This window comes from Clarias gariepinus, chromosome 19, assembly GCF_024256425.1.
Source record: "Clarias gariepinus isolate MV-2021 ecotype Netherlands chromosome 19, CGAR_prim_01v2, whole genome shotgun sequence".
NCBI classification, from domain to species: domain Eukaryota; kingdom Metazoa; phylum Chordata; class Actinopteri; order Siluriformes; family Clariidae; genus Clarias; species Clarias gariepinus.
In genome coordinates, this window is record NC_071118.1 from 11,854,079 (window position 1) to 11,881,394 (window position 27,316).

At 37.3% G+C, this 27,316-nt stretch overlaps 1 protein-coding gene across 6 annotated transcripts in view; it reads right to left on the reverse strand.

Annotated features, from left to right (window-relative positions):
- Nucleotides 1-27,316, reverse strand: part of gria4b (glutamate receptor, ionotropic, AMPA 4b) — a 129,231-nt gene that overhangs the window by 30,772 nt on the left and 71,143 nt on the right. For 5 of the 6 annotated variants that reach the window (XM_053478185.1, XM_053478183.1, XM_053478182.1 and 2 more), the window contains exons 8-11: nt 26,465-26,569; nt 21,594-21,704; nt 16,342-16,548; nt 12,293-12,666 (exon numbers count right to left, since the gene is read on the reverse strand). In XM_053478185.1, coding sequence (XP_053334160.1) covers nt 12,293-12,666; nt 16,342-16,548; nt 21,594-21,704; nt 26,465-26,569 — 797 coding nt within the window. Of the gene's footprint in view, nt 1-12,292; nt 12,667-16,341; nt 16,549-19,859; nt 20,825-21,593; nt 21,705-26,464; nt 26,570-27,316 lie in introns of those variants that run through there. The other variant, XM_053478184.1, reaches the window with a different exon arrangement.

The window sequence follows — 27,316 nt, forward strand, 5'->3', positions numbered from 1 at the left end:
CCCTGCCTCGAGCCCTAAGCCTCCTGGAATAGGCTCCAGGTCCCTGTGACACTGAATACAGGATAAAGCGGTATAGAAGATGAGATGAAGATAAGCTTCCAGGACAAAACAATGACAAAACAACAACAACAACAAAAAGTTATCAACAACTAGAATAGGATGTTTTTTTTGTTATTTTTTTAAGAAGAAGGTTAACAACAAATGGAGTAGGGTGTGGGATTCTATTAAATAAATATGGCATTGTACGGTATATTACACAGTGGTATTGCACACAATATTGCACATATATTTATTGCACAGTGAGAAGAATGTTTAACTGTTCATGAGGTACTGTAAATTGCCTGGTGAGAAAAACTGTTCTTGTGCCGGATTGTCCTGTTGTTTAGTGCTCTGTAGTATCAATTAGAGGTTTAGGAGTCAAAGTGACTAGATTAGAATGATTGGAAATGTATTCAAATAACTACATGAAAAAAGTTTGTGTCAAATCCAGTACTTATTTTCTCTTTTTGTTTATCAGGTCCAATATTCAATAATATTGGTTCAGGTCCAGGTCAATAATATCAGGTCCAGAACACCTAGCATCGCTGTATCTGTGTCCTCGAGCCCTTGTGGCTTAGTATTGTAGCTCTCATCTACAAAAAATAAAAACAATACACATCTGGTTCAGGTCCTGTTATTGAAACTTTCACCAAACTGAGACCACCTTGCTCAAAACCTCTTGGACTGGTTGGTATGAATTTTGTTTTTTAACCTGCGTGAAAAGAACAGCACCAAGGTGAGAATGAACATAAGCATGTTCCAGTCAAATGGAATAAACCCTGCTCATGTATAATTGTGCCAGAAAGCCAGACTGAAACTGAGAGTCAAGTTTAGATTCTGCAGATTCAGCATTTCTTTTTAAAACGATTTCTTGTCAGACTGTGTGATTGATGAGCCCCAAAAAATCTTGGCTGAATTCTATAAAAGGCTGTTTGATGGCGTGTTCATCATGTTTTCATCCACTGGAAAGCCTTCAGAGATCCAGTAGATCTGGGATTAAATCATTAATCAGCCTAGTCTACAGAATACAGGAACACGTGACCAGGAAAAAAAAAAAAACAGGGAATAATAATAATAATAGTATCAAAGCTATAGCTAGATAAAGCAAGCTTTAAAAGGAGTTGGAAATTGTTTACACATGAGTAAAGTAGTTGAACTTGATATCCTTGCAACACACTATACAAGCATTCAGGCATGTAGGCAAGTTAATGTTATAATAATTATCATGAGCATGACAGCTTTATAAATGGTCGCTTATTCAATCATAAACATGTCATTTCACTTTGAAGTTTTAAATTATAATATGTCAACCTCCTATTGGTGGCTTTTACATAGGCATTATTATAGCAGCATGCTATTGTTCCAAGACCCCTCATCTTAACTCCCGACCAAATTATTCTTTACTGATGTTGCACTACGACACAAAAAATGGCCAGTCTAAAGCCAGTTTATAACCAGTGGAGGTTCTTCAACATGAGAGGCTTTCGAGGCAATAGCTAGCTCTAATCTGTATCTGAAAAACCGCTCCACCGTGAATAAAATTATGAATAAGGGTAGAGGAAAAAGAAGAGAATATAGGAAGGGATCGAGGGAGGAGTGAGGGGGTGGGGACCTTGAAACACTGTAGATAAATGAAAGGTCACTGCCTGTAGCCCCAGTAAGCCTACAGTGCTTTATTTATTCATGGCTCGCTCTCTGCTGGCCTGATTAAGATTTAATACCTGCAAATCAGTTTCTTCACGCATGAGACCGAAGCCATACACCATCACTCTTCACATTACCGCTCTCTAATTCAAATTTTTGCTGGGAGGAATAACAGCAAGCATTCCCATTAACAGGACACAATCATTACTCCAAATATCAGGATTTAACCAACAGTCCAGTTCACACAATGTTACCCTTATTAAACAAGTAGAAAAAAACACCTGCTTGCCACGTAAAGATTGAAGGAAAAAGACCGGAAGGTGATTTTCCAATCTTCGACTGTCCAGTTGTGTCCACTGTATCCTCAGAATTCTGTTTGTGGGACCTGATGTATTCCTCTGCTCTGGTAGCCTATCTGCCTTATAAATCAATGCATTGTGATGCAATGTAGAGATGTTTTCCCACTCACTATGATTGTAAAAAGTGGTTATATGAGTGTCTATTCTCTCTTTTGCTCCCATCTGTGTAAAATGTGGACACCTGGGCTCCCCAGTGGTGTCCTATCATCTGCAGATTGAAATGTTGATCCCCTTGTGATGGTTTAGCCATCCACCCAAAGCCGGGAGCCTAGAGAGCAGATTGGTCGTGTTCTCTCAGGAGGAGGGGTGGCATACCCACATTTCCACATCAATCATAGCCAATCATGAGCTTTTGTGAGCACCTACTGTACAACACTGCGTGAGAAGCAGCTCGAAAAGATGTGGCCAGTGCCTTCACATGCTGCAAAGGAAGTATGCTAGCCTGCGCCTTGGTAAAGTGTCTTTAGAGACGGATGGGATTTGGACAATATTAAATTAGAGAGAAATTTTGAGGGAAAAAAAACACGGTAGAGGTTTTGGCCTGTGAGATCAACAGTTTGCAAAACAACAACCATGGCACAATAAAAAGTCACTGATATCACAATTGTTCTACATCCTGATGTTTATTGTGAATGTTAACTAAAGCCCTTGACCTGTATCTTCATGATTTTATAAGAGGTACTTCTGCCAAATGATTGGGAAATGAATGCCATACATAAGCAGTTGATCCTGATAAACTGGCTAGTAAATGTAGATAATTAAAATAAGAATGGTAATTAAGCATTATGCAAATCTCAAGCATTACACACTTATTTGATGTGTTATAAAAGACAATGAAGCTCAAATCTCAGGCCACACCTCCAACTAGTCTTGTGTTATGTAATGATTTTATAATTTCTACGCGATATTACACTGGCACAATATCCATAGACTTTTTTTCTGGTTTATATTGTATTTCCAGAAGTGCCCATCTTTATGCATTTGACATAGAATCTCTGCAATGAAGTATGCTAGATAAAGCTTTTACTTTAACCTTAGGCAACAAAGCATTTATCTTTCTCAATGAAAATAGCAAATGATTAACCGATTAACAAATTAATTTGGAATGATATTATCCTAACAAAACTAACATTCTCATCCTCATGTCTAAAATGCTCTAGACTAAACTTGCCAAAACATGCAATTCCTCAAATGACCACTAGGTTCCAAAAGTTTGTACAGTAAATCCCATAGAGCCCCATGTTAAAATGTTCAACTTAGCAACAGAAATAAACATGTTTACAGCAGGTCTTTATATCTACTTAAGACAAGGCTGTAAAGATGTTTATGTAATAAATTTGCTGATCTCATTGTTGTAATTTACTTTACCACCATAAATGTACAGTAGGAGTTGAAATGGGATGACCAGAGCTCCCGCAGCTAAAGCTAAAGCAGGCTAGCTTGTGGTAATTGAACAATCTGCATATTAACCAGGGTTTAGGTGAAGTCAGCACCTGCCAACATGATAACCAGAGCTTTAAAAATTCTCTTCAGAAAAAAAAAATAGATATATGAGTGACATTACAGTGGGTTGGTCCAGTTCTTTTTATACAGTCTATGACTAAATACTATGGTTGTTCTTGGGTTCAATGCACCACTATGACTTTTTGTGTTACTTTGAGACTTTTATTTTGACATTGGTGTTGGTTAGGGTTTACACTAGTCTTTTACCTTATTGCTTCACAGATGTCTGTTATTTCGATTATAGCCGAAATTATTATTTCATTGTATGGTTACATTTGGCTAATTAATATTTTATGAATAATGTGATGATAATTTAAAAATAATTAAGGATATTGTTTTTTGGCATTCTATATTCTAATTGCTACTGTAGAACAGTCGGCTATTTACATCCCGTACACTGTAGATAGATCAAAACGTTCTTAGCCTTTTTTATGAATATTGTGCATTACTGCAAAATCATTAAAAAAAAAAAATCCACCACCTGACTTGGCATAATTGCTGGTAAGGAGTTCTAGACAACACAGCTAATAATATCACTAAGCCCTCCCCTACTGTCATTAAACCTGAAAAATATTTAGGACATCAAACAATGAAATGAAAAAAATCATCTCCCACAGTATGTACTGTAATTTGTTTCTCACTCTAAAGCTTGTGTGTCATGACACCAAACCACAGCTGTAATCAGAATTCAGGTCACGCTTGCAAAGGGAGAATTTAATACCAAGATGTAACCGTTGGCATTAAAAATTCTGACCTTCAACTTAAGGCCATTTTTCATGTCTCCTATCAGCATTTTTGTGTGATATGCTCTCAAATGGAGACCGGCTATCTTGTAACATTAAAGCAAGCTTTCAGTAATTAATCTGAAAGGAATATTCATGCCGCGATATACAGTAGAGGTAATATACTCTTTTCATTTATACACTATACAGTATAATACCAAATGTTTAGAGACACCACATACAGTATCACACCTATGTGTGCCCCCCCCCACACACACACATTACTATAACTAAAACTCTTTTGGGAAGCCTTTCCACTAGATTTTTGGAGCCTAGCTGTGGGCATTTGTGCTCTTTTAACCACATGAGCATTAGTGAGGTCGGGTGAGAAGGTCAGGTGAAATCAGTGTTACAATTCTTCCACAGGCTTCGGTTATGTTGAGGTCAATGATCTGTGTAGTTTTTTCACTGTAAATCATGTCTTTTGCACTTGTTACCAAAGGCCATTTGTAAAAGTGGTGTCTTTGCTTGTTATATTTGGGTTAAAACACATCATATTTGTGCTACCACTCATTCTTTTCAAAGAATCTGGAGGATGGCAAGCAGTTAGTTGGTGCCATTTGTTGAGGTCCAGAAGAAGGAAGAAAGCCAATTGCCTTTGTTTAGCTGTTTTATCAGTCTGTTTTTAATCAGCTATTACTAGCGCTGCTCTGATAACGCCATGCTACTGTACCAGTACTGACTGACTATGAATGCACAGAGACAAAATGTCACAAGAATTCAGATCAGCCTGTTCGCATTCGTGTTGCATGGCTGCATACTAAATATAATATAATATCTGATTTTAGACCACAAACGAAAGTAACTTTAATCGATTTGAAGGACATCAGATTTGGCTGTTCAGACCGCCGACACTCAGACATTAGGGGTAAAAAATCGGACTTGAGTCACTTCAGACCGGTAATGTAAATGCAGCCTCAGGGTGTGATAGTGAAGTGTTCACAAAGGTTACATTCTTTTTTCCTTTTTCAAATTTTAAATATTCCCTTGCTTTCATGCTGTATTATATTAAATTGGACAGCAAGGAAATTCTCCTCCAGCATTTTTCATTCCTATTTTTTCAGTCTAAAAGGCTAAGTATGAGGACTTCACTTTTCTTAGATAACAGTGTTTCACATATAAATGTTTAACACTACCTGCTAACTCAAGTTTTAGTGTTAAGTATACTAACTTAGGCCTACATTTATTTCAAGGTGAAATGGCACCTTAGGCCCTAATCCTGTATTGCAACTTGTGTTTCCAATATCTCGATCCGCTGCAATCCTGACCAGGATAAAGCAACTTAACCTTAACACCACAGTGCCAAACTTACTTAGACACCAAAATGTCATTAATTTACAGCATTATAATGTCAGAAATAAAGTTCCAGTTTCCAGAGTTTGTACAAGATCCTTACAGTACATAAACGTTCCTAAAACCATGCTCTATAGTCGTGGCTTTGCATAGCGAGAGCCAAATGTCCTCATCTGTAGTGCGATCTCCACTCTCCTTTCTTTCTCTCACTCTTAACGCTGGCTTGATGAATGAATCATATCCTCTCATAATCATCACAGGCTTCCTCCTGATCTTTCCCTCCCCTCCGTCCTGCAATCATTTCTTAGTGATTTCCGGAATAAAAGGCGCTATTGAATGGAGGTAATTACTTACTACAATTACATGATTGACCCTCAAATACTAAACATGAAGGGAGGGGAAGAAAAAAAGAGAGGGAAATAAAAGTGTTCTAGGTGGGATATAAAAATCCAATCCATTGATGCACAGAAAAAGAGGACATTTTTCTCAACATCACAACTACATCCAAATACATCCACCTTTAAAACCCTATCCACATATATATACTTAAAGCTGTATTTTAAGCTCCCCCACATTGGCCCTATCTGTCACACACACATGCAGAAATGAGGTAAACAAAGCTGTCACTCAGATACATTAGCCTTAGACTGGTACCCGCCGATATTCGCCTTGTGGTCTGCCAAAAGCCTATCGACAAAAAAGATGACGTTTGGCCGATGTGAATCTGTCAATTTTACAATGGCTAAAAGTTTTAGGAATATTCAATGGATGGTGCTATAATACCTCCCACAACAATGACGATGTGCACACGCTTGTTTTCAAGTCGATGAAAATGTCAGCTGTGCTGGATTACTTCTTTCTTTGAGATAGATAAGTGATATGCAGTTTGTAACAAGCGTCAATGACATTTTAAGAGGAGGCTTTTGCATTTCTATTTAATAACACTTTATTTTTTGTTACACCAGAAAATTTTTTTGAAAAATGTAAGAATTAAAACATTCTTCTTATTCAGTGGGTTGCTGTACATCAGGCTAGGAATGCATTTGAAACAGTTATCATTTATAAAAGAAGGTTATATTAAATGGTATTCCCAACATTTATATGGATTAATTTATGCACATTCAAAGACAGTGTGATCGTGGGATTAAATACTTGTAAACAGTTTAATTAATTTTAGTTATAAAGAGTTGGTTGGTTGTCTGGCACAAAATGTTGCAGAATAAATAACAACAAAAATAAAAAAACACATCAGTATCGGCATCAGCCAAATTCTATATGGAGTTTTACAGTAGGCGCACAATGTAAAGTACACAATGCAAGGTAATGAGGCATAAAGAGCAAAGGCTATACTAAAGGGGTACTAGCTGTAGCACAGCGTGAGACCATCTACTCCGGCAAAGGAGATTTTCAATGAGGAGTCGAGAATTGGGTTCAGTAACAGCACAAATGCATCACTTTTGATGGAGTAGTACATCTGTATAGAGGAAGAGTTACTTTATCAACATCTGTTATTTGTCAGATTAATATTTTAAAAAATGACAATTAATAAATTTAAAATTAGTGTTAGTTAAAAAATATCAGTTTTATTAAGAAAAAAAAAGTTACGCCCACTTTTGCATTACTTTCGGTGGAGCCTTTGTACAGTACTGTATGTAGAAGCTTTATAAGAGGAAAAGTGCAACAAGAACATGCATAGCACAGCACTCTGAGTAGCTGTATAAACACAACTCTTCTGCTGCAGCTTCAGACATGCTTCACAGAATAATATTTGTATTATCGATCCAGATATGGATTCCTAAGCTGCCCATCTGATAACGACTGCCCTCTTCCATTAATATACCAAGTCATTCCCCAGATACTTGCTCAGAAGACCACGAGTCATTACCTGTGCTGTGCCATTATCCATGCGGCATTCTGCAAGCTGTGCCCCGTGTTATTATTAGATCTGGGAACTCCTGATTTGTTACCCTGACTGCAATCCCTATGTTGTTACTTGATCTGGAATCCCTGTGGTTTTTACCTAAGCTGCATCGGCCAAGCCTCTATATACAGTATACCACACGTTGGTACCCAATCTACCACCCTTGTCTTAATCTGATCTGTGTGCCACAATGTTACTCATTTTTGTGTTTCGTGTTGTTTCTTGATCTGCACCCTGTATCATTACCAAGTTTGCATCCTCCGTGTTAGTACATACATACTGTATGTGCTCATGTGCTGTAACCCAATTTGTAGATAGTACCATATTTGCAACTCCTATGTCATTACACAGTCTGCACCGCATGTTATCACTTTATCTGCCATTCTCTTGTTGATACTCACTCTGTGCCTTTGACAATAATTAGTCTCAGGTTTAGATACCCAAAAGTTACAGAACATTCATTTGAGCCATAAACTTCAGAATATAAAACAAACAAGCAAACAAACAACTAACACTGCAACAAAATAAATGTTTCAAAGTAGGAACTAGTCACTGGATGCATGACACTGCTTTTACATATTTAAATTTTTTTTTTTTTGTTAAATAAATTGTAGTGAGTTAAAAAAAATCTGGTGTGGTTAATTTTCTCTTAATTCTTTTGATTTGCAACAATTACCATTGTTAAAAGGGCTATACAAATAAAATTAAATTGAATTGCTATACGTCATTTTGGGCCATTACCAAACTTGTGAATCATGTGTCTTTAGTCAATCTATACCCCCTACCCAGTCTTTACCCCTGTGTCATCACCCAAACTGTGACACCTGTGTCATTTCGTACTCTGTGACTTCTGTATAATTACCCAAGATACACTATATGACATAGGGAGTGAAGATCCCTGCCCACAGTAATCTACACTCCCCATGTCATACCCAATTTACACACAGTTACCCAAGCTGTAACTGCTGGGTTAATGGTCAATCTACGCACCCTACAGTATATTTTTACCTGAACTGAAAACCACTTTGTTAGCACTCTCATCTATAATGTATATACTAACTGTAATTACTATGCTATTGATTTGCACCCTCCATGTCATTACCCACTGTGACGCTTGCATTGTTATCTTAACAGTGTCTCTTGTGTCATTACCTGATCTTTCAACTCTAGTATTGTTGCCCAATCATTGACTCCTGTTTCATTACATGATCTGTCTTTCCTGTTTCATTACCTGATTTCTAACTCTTGTGTCATTATCCAATCATTACCCAATAATTCCTGTGTCATTACCTGATCTGTGACTCCTGTGTCATTACCCAATTATCTCAGTACCAGATTTAAAGCCATACAAGTCTTTTAATGCTTAGAATTATAATCCATTGGGGCAGTGGTAGCTCAGAGGGCTAAGACACTGAGTTACTGATCGGAAGGTCGGCGGTTCGATCCCCAGCTCCACAAGGTTGCCAATGCTGGGCCCTTGGAAAGGCCCTTAACCCTACAGTATCTGCTCCAGGGGCGCTGTATCATGGCTGACCCTGCGCTCTGACCCCAGTTACACTGGGATATGCGAAGAAGGAATTTCACTGTGCTGTAATGTATATGTGACAAATAAAGGCTTAAACTTAAACATACATAACATAAATTATAACTAGAACATCATTTAACATACAGTAATTAGCCAACTAAAAATGTCCACTATAAGCAACTCCTTAGAAAGAAGGTGACCAATCTATATAGCAATATATGTAGTTTCTTAATGTGGATTTTTAGGCAAGCTACAGAATATAGTTATAGTACAGTTTCGCCTCCCAACTGCCTGTAAACACAACCTTCTTTTTCTGGCTTGAAAATGAGTCTGATTCGATAGGATGTGGTCAGAATTAATAAATTGCTGAACACTATTCTGAGTGTGACACAGCATAGTGCAATGCAACATTTGTAGAAAGCAACGTCTGGCTTGCTCTTAACAATCACTGTGGTGTTCTTCTCTTACTCCTGCATGCAGATCTTACTCAGGGCTCCATACCATTCAGATGTAATGCATTTTAATGCATGGCTGACAACCAAATGTTTTTTACTCATGTTTTTCGTTAGTGCTTTAGTTACAGTTGCATCATAATGCTACAAAAAGCATTTATTATAAGTGATTTAAGTATTAAATATTTTTAATATCTTTATGTATCTTACATTTACAGGAGTAGATAAAAAAATAAATCATATAAATGGCAGTCATTTCTTTTTTCAGGGCATCGATTCCTCCATTTCTTTAATTTAAGATTTCTGTATTTTTTGTGCATGTCTCATCAATAACTTTGCTTAACTTACAGACAAAACCAGACAATTATTATTCTGTACAACCCCATAGAACATCCTTTACACCTTACAACTTTATTATTTATCCAGTTTTGTTCCAGTGTTGCCTTTTAATTGCAAGTCCACACAGCTGACGGACCAGTCAAAAAAATATAATAAAAAATGAATATAAGATGCTTAAATTGGTTTAGGGCCAAAGTGCAGGAAATGCAATAAGAATCTCGTCCTATAATTTAATTTGGTGTTCTCTGTCCAGAGGTGATTAATAATTTAAATTCGCCCAGACACTCAAATCTCTGGCATTAAAAATTCCTTCCGCACATTTAATGCGCACAAGCATCGGGAGAATTTCCTCTGCCCCACCTTTCTGAGTTATTAGTATGCATATTGGTAATGCGGGGGGAGATCCCTTGCAGTGTTATTGCATCACCTTCAAACAAATACACAGTATATTAACATATAGTACATGCATAGTATATACTACATATAGTCTATACACATCTATACGTCTATACACATCAAAGTGACAGCAGATGAAAGTATAGATATTTATACGCAGTATTTAAAAAACAAAAACAAACTTGTGGTTCTCCAATCTGGTTGATCAATAAATGCAGGTTTACCTCTTAACATTTCATGCAACTGTATTATGCCTGCACTGCAATGATGAACCTTACAATCCTAAATGAAGTCCTAGATGAATCTTCTTATCAAAGATAGATCAAAACCATAAGCCCGCTATAGCACTGATGAAACAGACTATAGTGTCGAGTGTTTGGGCTCTATGGTTCTGATGTCGTTCTAAGTACCTGCTGTATTCCATCACGTGCTGCTCTTTTTTTATGCTCCTTTGTTCTCCTGGTCCTGATATGTGAGTCAATTCTTATCTGGTGAGGGGGGACTGAAAAATAAAATCCTTTTTTTCTGTCCTTAATTGACAAAAAAGGTCTTAAAATGCTCTATCATGGACAATGCAGACAGCGAGAGAGAGAGAGAGAGAGAGAGAGAGAGAAAGTGAGAGAGAGCTGGCATCAGAGATAGCCACAAAAAGCCTGAGGTCATCTCAGCAGGTGACCAAATTATCCACAAACAAATAACACAAAACAGCCAACTGCCCACAGCAGCATAATAATGAGTATGTGCACCATGTAGTTCAAAGGCTTTTTCCACAGGACAAATGAACATATGAGAACAGTGAGCTACACAGCAATAGGCCATGACTCCCATGATCCCTCACTGCTAAACATCCTAGAGATTTGTAAAACACAGTGAATTTATACAGCGGACACATGAGGCATGTATGACTGAGACACAAACATGTACTTACAGTATGCATGTGCACAAGAATAAACATGGACCGACAGCTGCACAGCAAAGGCTATATAAACTGTACTATATCTGTGTGTAACAATTCCTGAGAGAAAGACATCATAACAACCTAAGAGAAAGCAAAAGCTACATTCACACTGGCAGCAGTTTTTTTTTTTTTTACCTTGCATTGCTAAAATTGGCTTCATTATTGCTTTTATCATTAGTTGATAATGGTCATCTTTAGCTTACATCTGGTTTCACTGGTAGGGCTTGTCTAGTGCACAAAAGCACACCACCATCCATCACCTCCACTGGTAGCCACTGTACTTCTAATTTAACCATACTTCCAATTTGCAAGTAAAACAATGATTTGCTTTATTTGCCAGCTTTTGTTGCTAATAGGGACTCCAACCACATAAGCCCCTATCTTTATAGAAAAAGTTCACTGGAGCAATTGGTGGAAATACTATTTTATATCCAGGCATTTTGTTACGTTGCTGCTGGTGTGAATTCAGGGTTACAAATGCTCTTTTTAAGCCATCTAGAGCAACTTTTAAAACATCATGGGACATCTGAACATGCCTGAACAGAGCTAACTCCTCCAAATAGATACATGCTCTTATCCAATAGATATGGTATATCTGAGATTAGCTAAAATCAATTTAATCAACAGGGAAAACTCCTGGATTCGAGCTGGTTATTTCAAAATGATGGAGGGAAATCTTAGAGACCACTCGGAGACCCCTGAATGTTTGTCTAAATGAGATGAGACACATACTGTGCAGAATGACAGTAGCTCCTCTCTCCCCATGGACCGCTTGTTAAATCCATTTGCATTAAGACCAGTCTCTGACTGAATACTGATTATGAGTCTCTCAGCTCTGGTTCTTTACAAATAATATGCACTTTTCAGGCAAGTTCGGACACCCTTTGGTACATTGCCATGGTAACAACACAGCTGCACAGTTTCAGGTGCCTCTTATTAGCATATCAATGCTCAATGAGACCTTTTCATGAGCTAACTCGGGGTTAAGAGACTAATTCCACTTCTTTCTCCAATCAGTATTCCTTTAAAGATGCCAGCCCTGGAGCAGTCAAGCACAGAGGGGAGAGAGTTAAACGCTTACCTGGGTGAGATGTCACACCCCTGCTGCATGAAAGCTCCTAGGGAGAACCAGAGACTGTTGAAGATGCCGAACTCATTGGGGGGCTGGTCACTGGGCGGACCGTCGGTGCCCTCTTCGGGCTCCTCGGTATGCCACTCATACGGGCTGAAGCGGCTGACCAGGAAGAGCACCACGCTCACGCCAATATAGGCGAACACGATGCACATCCAGATCTCGTAGGCCAGTGGGTCCAGAAAGGAGAAAACCCCAGGTTTGGACTTCTGTGGTTTTTTGATCATGATGGAGATGCCTAAGCTCATGAAGGGCTTAGAGAAGTCAATGACCTCCTCCCGGACCAACGTAATAGTCAATGGGGCCACAGCGATTTCCGCTTTCTGAAACATGTAAGTACATTAGGAAGTTGTTAGAAGGAGGGATAAATACAAGTCATTTTGCTTGGCAGCCACTACAGAAAGTGAAGTAGTTCATTCATTTTTTGGCCTTGACTTATATTAGATCTCAAGATGCTATAAATGTGTCAAACTGCAGAAGCTGAACTATCCCAAGCCTAGACTCTACTTAATCTATAATATCCAGTACATTGCAACAAATGCAGAATGATGCTTCACAGCTGCTTTTTCTACAAACTAATCATAAAAAACAACTATACACCACAGACCATAGGCTGGTTCACAAAAACTATTTGGTTTACATTTAGTTGTCCATATACAAATTGGGCAACATGTACAGGGCAATGCTTTACTTAACTTACAGTTACATTTAATTAAGTGTAAAATATAAATTAATAGTAAAGTTTAATATTTTTTCCCTTTATTCTCATTATTTTGCAAGAAAACATATTTTAGTGAGTTTTTTTTTTGTCAGTGATTTATACTCACAAAAACTTGTATCACAATAAATATCTAAGTTGGAATCAGAACTTTGGAACTTGGGAACATGTTTTTTTTTTTTTTAAAGAAAAAACATCTAAATGAATAAAAACACACAAGTTAATGATAAGTATATTTATTCTAAATATCTTCTTTAAAAATATCATATTTTACCTATTAAGGGAACAAAAATTTTACAATATTGCACAAATATTGTATTGTAATATTTGTGCATCCTATGCTTAACTTAACTTAAAAATTGTCATAACAATGCCAACTGACATTTCTGCTTTTGCAATTGAGGGTTTCTTGGTTTCAAAATAATGAATAACATTAAAGGTTAACAATTATTTAAACATTTACTTCAAAAATGGTTTACAGACTTTTTAGGATTTTAATTTATTTATTTGTTTGAATATGATGTCACACTTCATGTCAGCCAGGAAATTGTCAATTATGTCTCTTGGTAGTGTGGATCATCAGTCAGAAAAAAAAAAAAGCTTTTTAACTCACACATACTGTATGTTACACTGAAGGATTTTGCATTATTTTCCTTTCTGGTAAGAAAGAACATTGTTTTTCTATGTTTTCTTATGTTAAATGGGCCATGGGAAACTTTTTTGTAAATTTAAAAACAAAAACCTCTATTCTAGATTAATCACACATCAATGACATTTTTGATGAGTACAGCAAAGATAACAGTATCTCAAAAATCCAGTATCTCAACATATTTGATTGTTTTCTAAGATAAATCAAAAAAGGATTTAGATTTCAGAAATGTCCAACTTTTGCAAAGTGTTCATTTATGCATTAAATACTTGGTTAATTCACTGTTAATACAGTATAGAATGTCCCTAATGTTACATTCACATTCTCAGTTTAATTAGAAAAAAACAGAAACTGCAACTTGAAGTCATGAAGACTTTTTTATGTCTGAAAAAGTGCATACTCTATCCATTAATTATGAATACATTTCTTCTTATAGAAAGCTGCAGAAAATTGATGATTATTCGATTATATAACCATACTCTTCACTTTATTGTTCTTTTATACTCTCCATGTAGGTTTTTATTACAGAAACAGTAACATATTAAATGAAATGACTGTGTTAATAGAAAGTTATGATTTGCCTTGCAGCTGGAACAGTTTTAACCTATGGCACTGACAAAATACATGTTCAGAAATAAGCTCTACGTTTTTAAATGATTTTGCAGTTTCTTTAATTGGACAAGGCTTTGCAAGTCAATGGTGAAAAAAGAACTACAGAGCGTAGCTGAGGGGTTTAATTTTAAGCAAGCAGGATGATCCAATCAATTCGAAGAAATATGCTTTCAGCAAAAGACGTTACAAAATATATAGCTGGAGCTATAGTCTAGGAGCAACGCAGGCCTTCATGGGAAATCCACAAACCTGATTAATGGCTGCGACTTAGCAACACTTTCAACCTTGGCTGGTTTTTGCACAGCTACAGAGTAATCCAAAAAAGAAATTAAAGCTTATCATTATTGGCTAACACCCACTTTCTGAAAAAGAAAAAGGAACCATTTGAAGGGATATGCTATAAAAAAAAAAAAAAAATCAACCATATGACAAGACTTGCTATGGGACAGTGTTAATATATGTCAGCTTGCTAAAGGTTGCTTTTCAGAAGTGAAAGGATTGTCACGCACTTGCACTGTGAGCTTGGCCACAATTTAAGGTTTAGGAAGAAAAGTGCTGACACTTCCTGCCTCAAATCCACACCATGCCTCTGCCAGAGCCTCTTCAGATAAAGTAAGCATATCATTCTATATAAGTAGAATGTTATTTAACAGACTGGAGCCATTTACAGCAAATTACACTTGGACACTTACTACTCTCGAACTGAATGTTTTAGCCCGAAGTAGAAACTTTCACTTTTTGCAGTGTATGGAAATAGACCTGAACCTCCTTAACTCCCCTTGGGTCCCACTCAGAGCTTTAAGTAGCTTTTATTCTGAATATACTGAACCATGGAATTTAACTAGATGATACAACAAAGAAAATCTATCGTATCATATATAATTCCCCCACATGTCAGCAACATTATTATTATTATTTTTTTTTTCACAACATGTACGTCTATGGCCTTTACTGGTTAAGAGATAACGTTTTTAATCTTAGCTAACCTCTAGCAGTCTAGCGGCTCTAATTCTCAGCATTTTTTCAGTACACACTGTTAGAATAAAAAGTAACATACAGAGACATATATGTTCCTTAAGGCACAAACTAAGGCAGTGAAAATGTACCGTATTTATATCTATTGGGTAAAGATGTTGGGGAAAAAAATTCACATTCCTTTGTTTTTTTTTTTGTTTGCCTAATGTCAGGAATCTGATTAAATACATGAATAGTCTATGAATAGTTTCATTTTTGTCCTCAGGGCTGTTGAATTCTTGGTTCTGAATGGTCAGTACGATTTCATTAATTTTCTATAAAAGCTGCTCTGGCATTGAAGGTGCGAATCACAGACTATGTTAACAGGTTTGCTCTAATAAGTTACCGCTTCCTCATTAAATAGACACTTAAAGACACTCCATTTTATTTTCTGTCTGAACTTAAATAAAATGAACAGATAAAAAAAATAACAAAGAAAAATGTATCGTTGATTTGGTAATGATTTCTGTAAGAACAAGACATTAATTTCACATTCATGGAGGGAGTCTCCATAGTCAGTGCTGGATGTAAAGCTGTGAATTTTAAGATTACCTCCATGGGAAAGTCACCAATACTTTTTAATTCCCTAATAAAATATGAGGGAACAGCTATTAAAAGATATTTATAGATTAGTTATGGTGGGTACAAATTTATCTTTTGAGCATTCCACCACATTGAATATAATAATAAAGGGATAAAAAGTATAGCATTCTTTAACAACATCATCAACTGCTTGGACAACTGCTGTGGTAATTAACTTTACACAGAGAACTGTTTGATTCCTTAATATATTTTTAACTAAATGTAAAATGTATGTATCATAAGGGAGATTATTTAAAAGCACAGATTGAAGAGAATGAATTTTGTTTCGACAGCATTCTATTATAAAATATTTAAATAACTGACTCACATTTTTAAATGAAGGGCCTTACCCCAGTGGCAAGTATTGTATCTCTAACTTTAAACTGCATTAGAACATAAATAGTTTGCAGATGCAAATCTTACCCCGTACACCAGCTCCCCAACCATGCCATTCCAGATCTTCGTGTCTGGGTCCCGAGCTCCGTACTTTCCGTCCGGCACGATAGAGATCTTGTATTTGATGCCAATATGCTTGGCGATCTCAGACGCCAGATCCACACAGTATCCTTCATACCTGTCATTACCCTCGTACATCTCCCAGTTTTTCTTCAGCATCACATATGGGCCTTCCTGGAAGGATCAAACCACATAAGAGGTTCAAACTGGCAACCAGAACTCCAGCCAACCCAAGAAAGTGTCCCATTTCTAATTTGTGGTGCAGTATGTTTGTTGTTGATTATCATCAAAGAACGAAAAAATCCTAAACACTGTGCATGAAAAAAGGAATACACATTTAATTAATATTTACTTCTGCACGAAACAGTAAAAATACAGCAAAGAAAATATATCTGCAACACACCAAGAGGCTTTATTGGTTTTTAAAATTCGTGTCATTTTACCGTAGAACATCTATTACATTTAACATTACTAGGTGATAAAAATTACTACTAGGTAATAAAACACCTTTTATGCAACACATTATAAAGATCATTACATTCAGTAGCATAATCAATTAATAAAGGTTATCAATAAAGAAAATCATAACCAGGACTGAATAATGTACAAGGTCAGGGAGCCAATGGCATCATCATCATCATTATTAACTATAACAAGGCACAGTAATACAACAGGCTATCAATAGCTGTAGATCTTTAACTCACTACCACTTACACAGCAGCAGAATATGACTTAAAACTCTGTTCAAAACATCTAAAAAATATTTCTTTTTTATTGATTTATTTCTAATGCTTTAGATACAGCACTATAATACAGTACGTTACGTTACATAATCCAAAAAACGCTTACTAACACAAACATAATTGTCTTAATACCTAAAATTACATTTAATCCTAGTAGGAAAAAATATACAAAAAACAAGACATTTTATAGACACTAGAGAAAGAAATGCAAAAAAAAAAAACTACTTTGCTTTATTATACATTGTCATAAAAACAAATTGCTGTTTGAATTTAAATAAACAAATGCTTAAAAGCCTTTAATGGGATAATTACTGCAAGAATTAATATGTTTCTGCTGGAGAACATTTCCTTTAACCCCAACTGATGCAGTAAGGACAGTAGCGTCTCATTTATTTACCAACCATGTAAAAAGACGTATCCCATGACTGTGGCGAAAAATCTATTTCAGAAGGATTAGATTATTGGCCTGCATCAAGCAAACGTAACAAGGAAAGGCTATTGCTGAAATGACAGGAATTGGGTTAAGAAATGTTCAACGCATTGTTAAAAACTAGGAGGATAGAACTGAACCATTAATTTATGGCAGAAGTGTGGTTGAAAATGAAGGTAAATGACAGTGATTGAAGATCACTTAAATGCTTGCTGAAGTTGTACTGTAAAGTAATGGGCAGGAGAAATCACTGCTATGTTTAATAGTCAACATTTTATGATGCACAATAGGTAGAGAACTCGCAGTATTGGAAGTAAACTGCTGTGCAACTGTAAGTGAGGCTATTCAAAAAACAAATGTAAAGATATAACTCACTCAAAATGTTAAAAAGTGCTTCTGAGAGCACAAGGAATATTTTTTTTACATACGAATTAGCCACCACAGGGTCCTAAGCGTAACACTTTAAAGTCTTTAGGACGTGCTGGAGATGAATGTAAAAAACATATCGACCCCCCAATACAAAATTTCACCTAAGACTTAATGCAACCCAAGATGGAAATAGATGTTGTGATGTTGCAACGATATCATGGAGAATGTGTGCCATAATAAAGATAAAAGCAATCCAAGGTAAAATCAGAGGTTGCATTCGTTTTAGTCCAGGTAGTCTAATTTGAAACAACTTTCAAATTAACAGGTTTATTAAAATTCATGAAATTCACATCTGTCCAAGTGAGGCACATTTCCATAAACACTCTAAAAAACCTGCCTCTATCTCAGAGATGTTTCCTAAGCCATATGGCTGGCCCAGAACCATGAAAGGCATAAAGCCCAACAGGGCAAATCAAAAACTCACCCCCTCCAGGAAACAGAGGGTTCTTCATTAATTTCAGACTGATGATTCATGTCATCTTGCCCACGGATTTACAAACTTTTTTTTATTACTAGTTCCTGTATTTTTAATATTATGCTTGGACAACTTTTATATCTCCCAGTGATGGCAAGGGTGACTTTTGGGAGTTTAAATAATGCTTGAGAAATTTGTAACTTCAGCATGGTTTTAAAAATCTTCGGTTGATGTTATCAAATTTAACATAGACAAAAAGGGTGAATATTTAGAGGACAGATCAAAGGAGATCAAGATTATTTGTTGCGAATCCATAACAATGACGTTTTAGTTGATTACGGTTACCCCAATAATAGACATCCACAGTCAGCTGGTGTTCACTGGGCCAGATACAATAAATGGGTAGACAGTTTATTATCAGTGATGCATCGTGCCACTAGTGCAGGTTATCAGCAGTGCCAAGATATGTTTTACTGCAGAACAGTCATTCATGCAGAATTACATCCCAGCAGACATGGCAAAAAAAAAGGTACACACACAAGTGCTTACCCTAAAGCAATAGTTCTGGAAAAATGTGGCTCCAAATTAATTTGCTTATGCAAAATCTTTATTTAAAATAAATAAATAAATAAATAAAAAACTGCAGGGGAAGTCTATAAGTACAAATAAGCATCATGTCAATTATAGAGCACTTTACTGCTGAAAGGAATTGATGGTCTGGTGACTAGTGACAAGTGGAATTTACTGTGTGTGGAAGTGCCCAGCTATTTTGCCAAGCAGTTTATTAACAAATTAAACTGTGTCCAGTACTGTGCAAAAGTCTTGAGCCACCCCCTCATTTCTGCATTTTAAATGAATTGTAATCTACATAATTGAATTTAATTCAAACGTTTCTGGTTCATGCCTTACGTTAGATGTTTTTTCCATGTGAATAAGTCACTGTGTGGCTTAACCAACAAAAACATTTCTCTGAAACGGGTCGGGTATGGGGACTGGACTGAAAATGAGAAGCAAAAAGTTATTCAGAATTATGACGGACAAGTCTGGAGAACTATTCCTCAAGAATATATAAAAAAATACAATGGCTCTTGTACAATAAGAAACAAATATCTAAAGGAATATGGGTTGGCTCACTATTGAACAGGACTGGATGTTAACACCTTAAAGTACTAGTCTCTATATTCTCTTGAGACCCGAATGTTCTCTTATGAGGACATGACACTATGACATTTTCTACCAACTTAATTGTCTATATACAGTATACCCAGAGTCAGACAGAAAATGTATACACACTTTAGGGAAAGTCAAATATTATGAGGTATATTATATAAATATAATATAAATTATATTATAATATTATTATCATAATAGTATTACAGTATATATATAATATATTTATACTTATATTAATATTTATACTATATGAAAAACTAATTTCCTTAAGTGTGTACACATTTTTTGGCTTAAAATGTTATAAAAAATACTTTTAGATTCAGCTGTCCATCACTTGTTAGCCACATTGGGTAGATTCATACCTAATGATATAAATGTAGATGATCCCAGCTATTTTGTAAATGACTCTTTTCAAAATATGATGTTCTGTATGTTAATACAGCTTCCATTTAGTTTTTTAGTTAATATAGTGTAATAGGGCAATTATATAAATGGTGGTTTACGAGGCTAATGACGTTGTTTGAAGCAGTGTTTACAAAGATCTGGGAAGGACTTATTTTCATTTGATCATAAAACAGACATCCACTACTTGTTTGCTACACCAGACTCATGTCTAATCTGCAAATTCCTGATCTGATCTGACTCACTCATCTACTACAACTTGAATACGTGAAGATTTTTTTTTTTTTTTTGTGAAACCAAAGAGCATTATCAATCAGAAAGCAGTGGCTGAATTTCTGAGTATAGATCCTATTTTCCTTATGAATGCTAAATACTTAAAACATTCTACTGATGGGAGTGCAAGCCTCCTAACAAATGCTAAATACTAAAGTAATGATGATAAGTGTTCAGAGTTGTATTAAACAGTCGAAGGCTTACACTATGCATGCTACGTATATTACAACACATCTACATCCAACCTATTTGTTTAGCTCTAAATGAACACTCCTGCCGATTCACCCACGCACAGTTTCCTAATGCATGATCATTACTGTTGTTGCAGAGTCCATCCATCGCTCGGTTGCTTAATGAGAGCTTGGCTTTGTCTGTGCCTGTGTTTGTCCACGGCTCAGTTTCTCATCGTGTAGCTCATTCCGACTGGGAAAGCACCTGTCCACGGCTCAGCGTTATTGCTTTTGTTGCTTCAGATCTGTCTGTTTCTGTCCATGCCTTAATATAGGGAGAGGGCTCGGTTTTCGGCTCAGCAGTGTCCTTTCTTCTCTCTGCTCAGTTTCTTAAATAAGGATTCTTCAACACGGGCTGAAAAGAGGAGCATTTGCTTCAGGTGTGACTCTTCCATTCCTTGGTGTATCAAAATCCATAGCTTTTAGGTTACATATTGTAATTCTCCTAGTGTGTACACTATACAATCGCACTCTATACACAATAGTTACGATATAAAAGCGCAATGCAGAGCCACAACATGTTCGTGTGAAAAGAGATCCACTTCATGCAGCGTTCTGTCTGTTATCTCCATGAAATGAACAATAATAACAATAAAAAAATGAAAAGAAAAAAAAAAAAACAGTGACAGAACAAACCAAAACAGCACATCTTGGGCACCATGTACAGTATGCCAGCCATGACACCTTCTGACACATGAAAGAGGCAGATGGCACACACATTCCTGCATCGCTGGAAAAATGTTATTCAGCAAAATGTATGGACCAAAAAGATGTACAGTATAGTTGAACGATAGATTGAGAGACACCTGGACTGGATTAGGATGGCGTCGTAATATTTCAAGACAGTGACGTGACTGACAGGTCTCACACACACACACACACACAAGCTAAATTGGTGCATATTATTTATTAAAATGCAAGTGCATGTAAATGCAAGAGCTATCTTAGCGTGGCCTCTGAACACACATTTACACAAACAGGACACCTAGTCAAAGCAAGTGGAAGTATTTGGATGAGAGACGTACAGTACAGTTTTTTTCAAAGCTGATAACTGTTCCTGTGTGTGAATATGATTTGTCTAGAAAGTTAAAATAAAAAATAAAAAAATCAGTTACAGTACTCACCATAATAGTCGTCACGATCACAGTCCTGTTCTCCATTCCAGATGTTTCGTTCGGAAGTAAGGCTTGGTCCTGGATGAGGACCAACTTGTCAGCGTCATTCCAGTAGCCAATCTGAGGTCAGAAGGGAGATCTGTATTATATATTATACTGTAGTGTGTTTATCTCAGGTGTGTACTACGGTTGTTTCTATGGCAAAGTACAAAATTCTAAAATACATTAAATACACAAAAATCTATAATAATTAGTAAGTGAAATAAAATATGACTGGAAACTATTCATTTTTTGATTATTAATCAAAACTAAAAAAATGTCTGAGTGACTGATACTGATGAATCATGCAATCATCTCCACCGGGACATTTTTATTTATAGTTGTACTAAATAGCTTTTAGTGGCCATTTCAAGCTAAATTGCTGATAGTACACATGCAAATGCCTTTATCTCAAATCTGCTGCTATTTCAGTTTGTGTTAATCACATGATATCAGAAAGTGTCAGAAATGATTCCAAGTTACAGTATAATTAACTGAACTGAAACTTGCAATGACCATAATTCCACATTAACTTGACACCTTACTTGCGTATAAGTTGTGCATGCTTGTTCTTTTAAGCTAATGAACAACATGATCCTGCATCTGTGTGGATTTGTTATTTCGTGCGCGCCTGCTAAGCGTGATCCCACTCCGAATGACGGCACGGAGCGGGCTGGCCTGGGTGAACTCGGAAACGATGTCGCCTTGTGTTATATCGTGCCGAATGATGATGGATGAATGAGGAGCGAGGGCAGGCTTAAACGCCGTGCCTCCCATGTCCATACAGGAGCCAGAGGAGTTCGAGGAGCCTGCAGCATCCTCTCAGCTGGCTGATTGATGCTCCTGAACGGCTCTCGATGCATCCTCTCCCTCCCTGCCCTGCCTCCCTCTATCACTCTCCATCACTCTTCCACAGGCATGGTGCAGCAAAGAGCCACTACACACCATAAAACACAGTGCAAACACTGAGCCTCCACAGGACACAGAACAGGTGTGTGACAGGAAGGTTTACAGTACCTACTAAAGAGCTGTATGGAAATAGGGACTGCTGGAATACTGCAATGTTCCACAGTTATCTACCAGGATGTGGGCAGGATTAAAAATATTTCCGCTTCTCATGGTCTGTTGGTTTAATGGCATTCCCATAGGCAGGAGTGGTAATAAAATGTGCATCAGCAATGAAGTAAAAGTAAGCAAATCACTTGTCATATTTGTCATTGCTTACAATACTGCAGCATGTGAGTAATAAAACACATTGTTTTAACATATGAGATAACAGTAACTGATTTATTACGAAAAAGAGGACGCATATATATATATATATATATATATATATATATATATATATATACTGGATATATATATATATAGAGAGAGAGAGAGAGAGATTTTACACTTTATACTGGTAAAGTGCGACCCTAAACTGTTATAATGAGCCAACATGTTGTTTTAATGATGTTTTGTCTTCGGTCTCAGAACTAAATTAAATACACACAAAAATACAGTATAAGGGGTGTTCAAATCAAACTGGGACTTTTCATTGAGCACAATAAAAGAACACAGTGGTACAAACTACCTTTAATTTTCTATATAAACCCCATCAACACCAATGCCTTTACTTTTCACTAGTGCTTGGACAACATACAAGTTTTCCTCAGTACGCCAGAGTCATGATTGGACTGCTTGCTTCGTGTCTGAAATGATGGCCTACCAAGAACATCTTTAATGGCTCAAATATGTAGAAATGGCTTGTAGCAATTTCAGGACCCAGTTTGACTCGAACGGCCATACAGTATCTGATCGACTGTGCTGAGTCCTTGATCAAGTAGCCTACAGTACTGTAGTTGGTTAGGTTAAGCTTGGCTCTGTCCTGGGTATAAAAAACGGTAGCATCTGGATATGATTTTATGATTCTATCTGGATATGATTCTGTTAACTAAAATATATTAATAATTCTTTATTAATTTAGGTACACTTTATGTATGAAATGTCAAAATTCATTATTTTCACATTATATGGACAAAGGATAAATCAAATCAGGTTTTAAATGTGCAATACTTCTTAATTTGCTCTCCACCGTAATAAATATTCAATTGGCAAAGAGGGACAGAGAAAAATGTACCCCTAACACAAATAAATAGTTTGGAAATAATATATTTTTGTGACTTTTGGTTACAAAACAAATATTTCATATGCAAAAACTTTACAAACTGTAAACCAAGCACTAACTTTATTAAACAGAGTGAGTACATTTACTGTAATAACACCTAATAATGTAATAATTTTCTAATTTATCTACAATGCTGTATACTGTACTCTGTATGGTGGAAATCATGGCATCATTGACTCCCATTATACGGTTTTATAGTCTGCGTAAGGCCAAATAAAAATTGCTATCTGAAATGAGTATTAACAGTAGGCAAAAACTAGAGCTATAAGACATGGGTGGGATGTGGCTCTGGCATGAAAGAATGGAGTTAGAAGAGTAAGTTGGGATATACAGTATGGGAATGTATTTTTTGATATGTTGGGGTTTATGGGGATGGAATTGGAGTGGTGATGTGGTACATTTGGATTGATCAGTGATGTGTTGTGGTATATGGAGGTGGAGTGGTGATGTGTTGGGGTGTATGGGAATGGAGTGGTGGTGATGTGTTGGGGTGTATGGGGATGGAGTGGTGTTGATGTGTTGGGGTGTATGGGGATGAAGTGGTGGTGATGTGTTGGGGTGTATGGGGATGAAGTGGTGGTGATGTGTTGGGGTGTATGGGGATGAAGTGGTGGTGATGTGTTGGGGTGTATGGGGATGAAGTGATGGTGATGTGTTGGGGTGTATGGGGATGAAGTGGTGGTGATGTGTTGGGGTGTATGGGGATGAAGTGGTGGTGATGTGTTGGAGTGTATGGGGATGGAGTGGTGGTGATGTGTTGGGGTGTATGGGGATGAAGTGGTGGTGATGTGTTGGGGTGTTTGGGAATGAAGTGATTGTGATGTGTTGGGGTGTATGGGGATGAAGTGGTGGTGATGTGTTGGGGTGTATGGGGATGAAGTGGTGGTGATGTGTTGGAGTGTATGGGGATGAAGTGATTGTGATGTGTTGGGGTGTATGGGGATGGAGTGGTGGTGATGTGTTGGGGTGTATGGGGATGAAGTGGTGGTGATGTGTTGGGGTGTATGGGGATGGAGTGGTGGTGATGTGTTGGGGTGTATGGGGATGAAGTGGTGGTGATGTGTTGGGGTGTATGGGGATGGAGTGGTGGTGATGTGTTGGGGTGTATGGGGATGAAGTGATTGTAATGTGTTGGGGTGTATGGGGATTAAGTGGTGGTGATGTGTTGGGGTGTATGGGGATGAAGTGGTGGTGATGTGTTGGGGTGTATGGGGATGGAGTGGTGGTGATGTGTTGGGGTGTATGGGGATGAAGTGATTGTGATGTGTTGGGGTGTATGGGGATGAAGTGATGGTGATGTGTTGGGGTGTATGGGGATGGAGTGGTGGTGATGTGTTGGGGTATACTGTATGTGGGTGGAGTGGTGGTGATGTGTTGTGGTACTATATATGGAGATGAGGTGGTAACAAAGATATACTGTAGCACATGGTGACAGGGTTGAAAGATAAGTTAGAAAGGTGTTGATTAACATGCAGATAAAAATGGGGAAGGGTGTGAGGAGATAAATAACATGAACAGGAGTTCATGCGATTCATTGGTAAAAACGGGAATTGGAAGGATGTTAGAGTTGACAGAAACAGAAACTACTGAAGCCTGCTTTAAAACTGCATGATTATTCATCTTTAAATGTCTTACATCTAGCAAAATATCCTCAATGAATATGATTATAGCAGACTGTAGCTGTAAATTTGCAATCCTTGAGGCGATTACACATTATTAGAAATTTTTCTTCTACAGCCTTGGCTTTTCACAAAGACAAATTGATTAAAGGCAGCACACACCATTTAAACTGAAAAGTATTTCATTTATATAAATCATATGTTACAATATTTAAACCATTTAAATAAGTCACTTAAATGCTAATGTGACTATAAAATGCTCTCACTCACTCAGTCATCTTCTATACCGCTTTATCCTGTATTCAGGGTCGCAGGGACCTGGAGCCTATACCAGGAGGCTTAGGGCACAAGGCAGTGTACACCCGGACAGGGTCCCAATCCATCGCAGAGCACAAACCCATTCACACACTACGGGCAATTTGGGAACACCAATTAGCCTAACCTGGATATCTTTGGACTGTGAGAGGAAACCCACCAAACACGGGGAAGACACGCAAACTCCATGCGCATAGATGGGAATCGAGCCTGGCCGGGAATCAAACCCGCACCCTGGAGGTGCAAGGCGCAAGTGCTAACCACTACACCACCGTGCCGCCAATATAAAAAGCTTTGCTGTATAAAGAGATCCATATCTTCAACTATGCTGGGAAACCCTAAAGCAGAGCTTGAGACGCACACAAAGGGGGCAATTCGCATGAAAACAAATAATCTGTAATGTTCTTGCTTAAACAACTGCATCAAACAAGTCATGGCAAATTAGAGATAGAGAATAGAGATAGAGCGTGCATACGACTGCACCAGCGCTGAACAGATGTAAGTAGACAGACAAGAAGACAAATCATGACAACACTTTCTTCCAATCAAAGACAAACTGCAAAAGGCACCAGATGTATACAAGTAATTTATATGGTATAGTGTAATTTACTTGAATGTGGTAAAAGCTAAATAAATCTTTATGTATCAGTGGAGAATTCTACTTTAAAAATGGAAAAGAAAAAAAAAAACAAATCTGCGATGTCGCAGATGGCATGGAGACGTGCTGCAGATCTTACTCGTCTGGGGCCGTTGCTTTTCAGCTCGAACACGTCCATAGTGTAGTTGACTCGGCGCCCGTAGTGGTCAAATTGGACATTTCCTGTTAATCCTTGGAGCCGGACCTGGATTGCAGTGATAAACAATGTAATTACTGCTTATCCAGCTGCTGCCTCTCATTACTCTGCCGCTTCTGCTTGCTCTTCAATTATTCTCTTCTCTAAGCTTAACACTTCGCATTGCACTCTCACTATCACTCACACCTCAACTGTTTATCCAACACAACTTCGCACTACTCATCACATTCTCTTTTCACTTTTATAGACTGGGTTAGGTGTCTCTTGTTTTTTTTTCTTTTCCTTTTTTAGATATACTGTTTAGCCCTTCTAGATCTCACATCAGTTCCAGTGGAGGAACACCATAAATATGTCCCAGTGTACCCACTGGACTGAAGTGCTTCCCCCAGTTATAGCCGCCATAGATCTGATAGTCTGTTATAGGTGATAAATAAAATTAAAAACAAGTGTTTCTATTATTGTTATGCGGTATGGGAATAGTTTTGTTGTCTTTCCAACCCTCAGAGGAATGCCTTGCTGCAAATCAATGAAAGGTTTTTATGTCTGATCACCTTTAAGACTGCGATTAAACAGTTCTACTCTTGATCAGTGTGGCCTCTTCTTTTCACCCCCCATTCCCAAGACATGAGGCATCACTGAACGGTTTGATGTGGATGCCATTGATGTATATTATAAGCTATGCCCTCTACACTCACCAGATGTTGATAAAACCCAACCCAACACCTTTGGGAGATTTTGGATTGACGTGTTAAAGAATAGCCTTAGTTCCTCCAGAGACTTAGTCTGTAGTCAAGC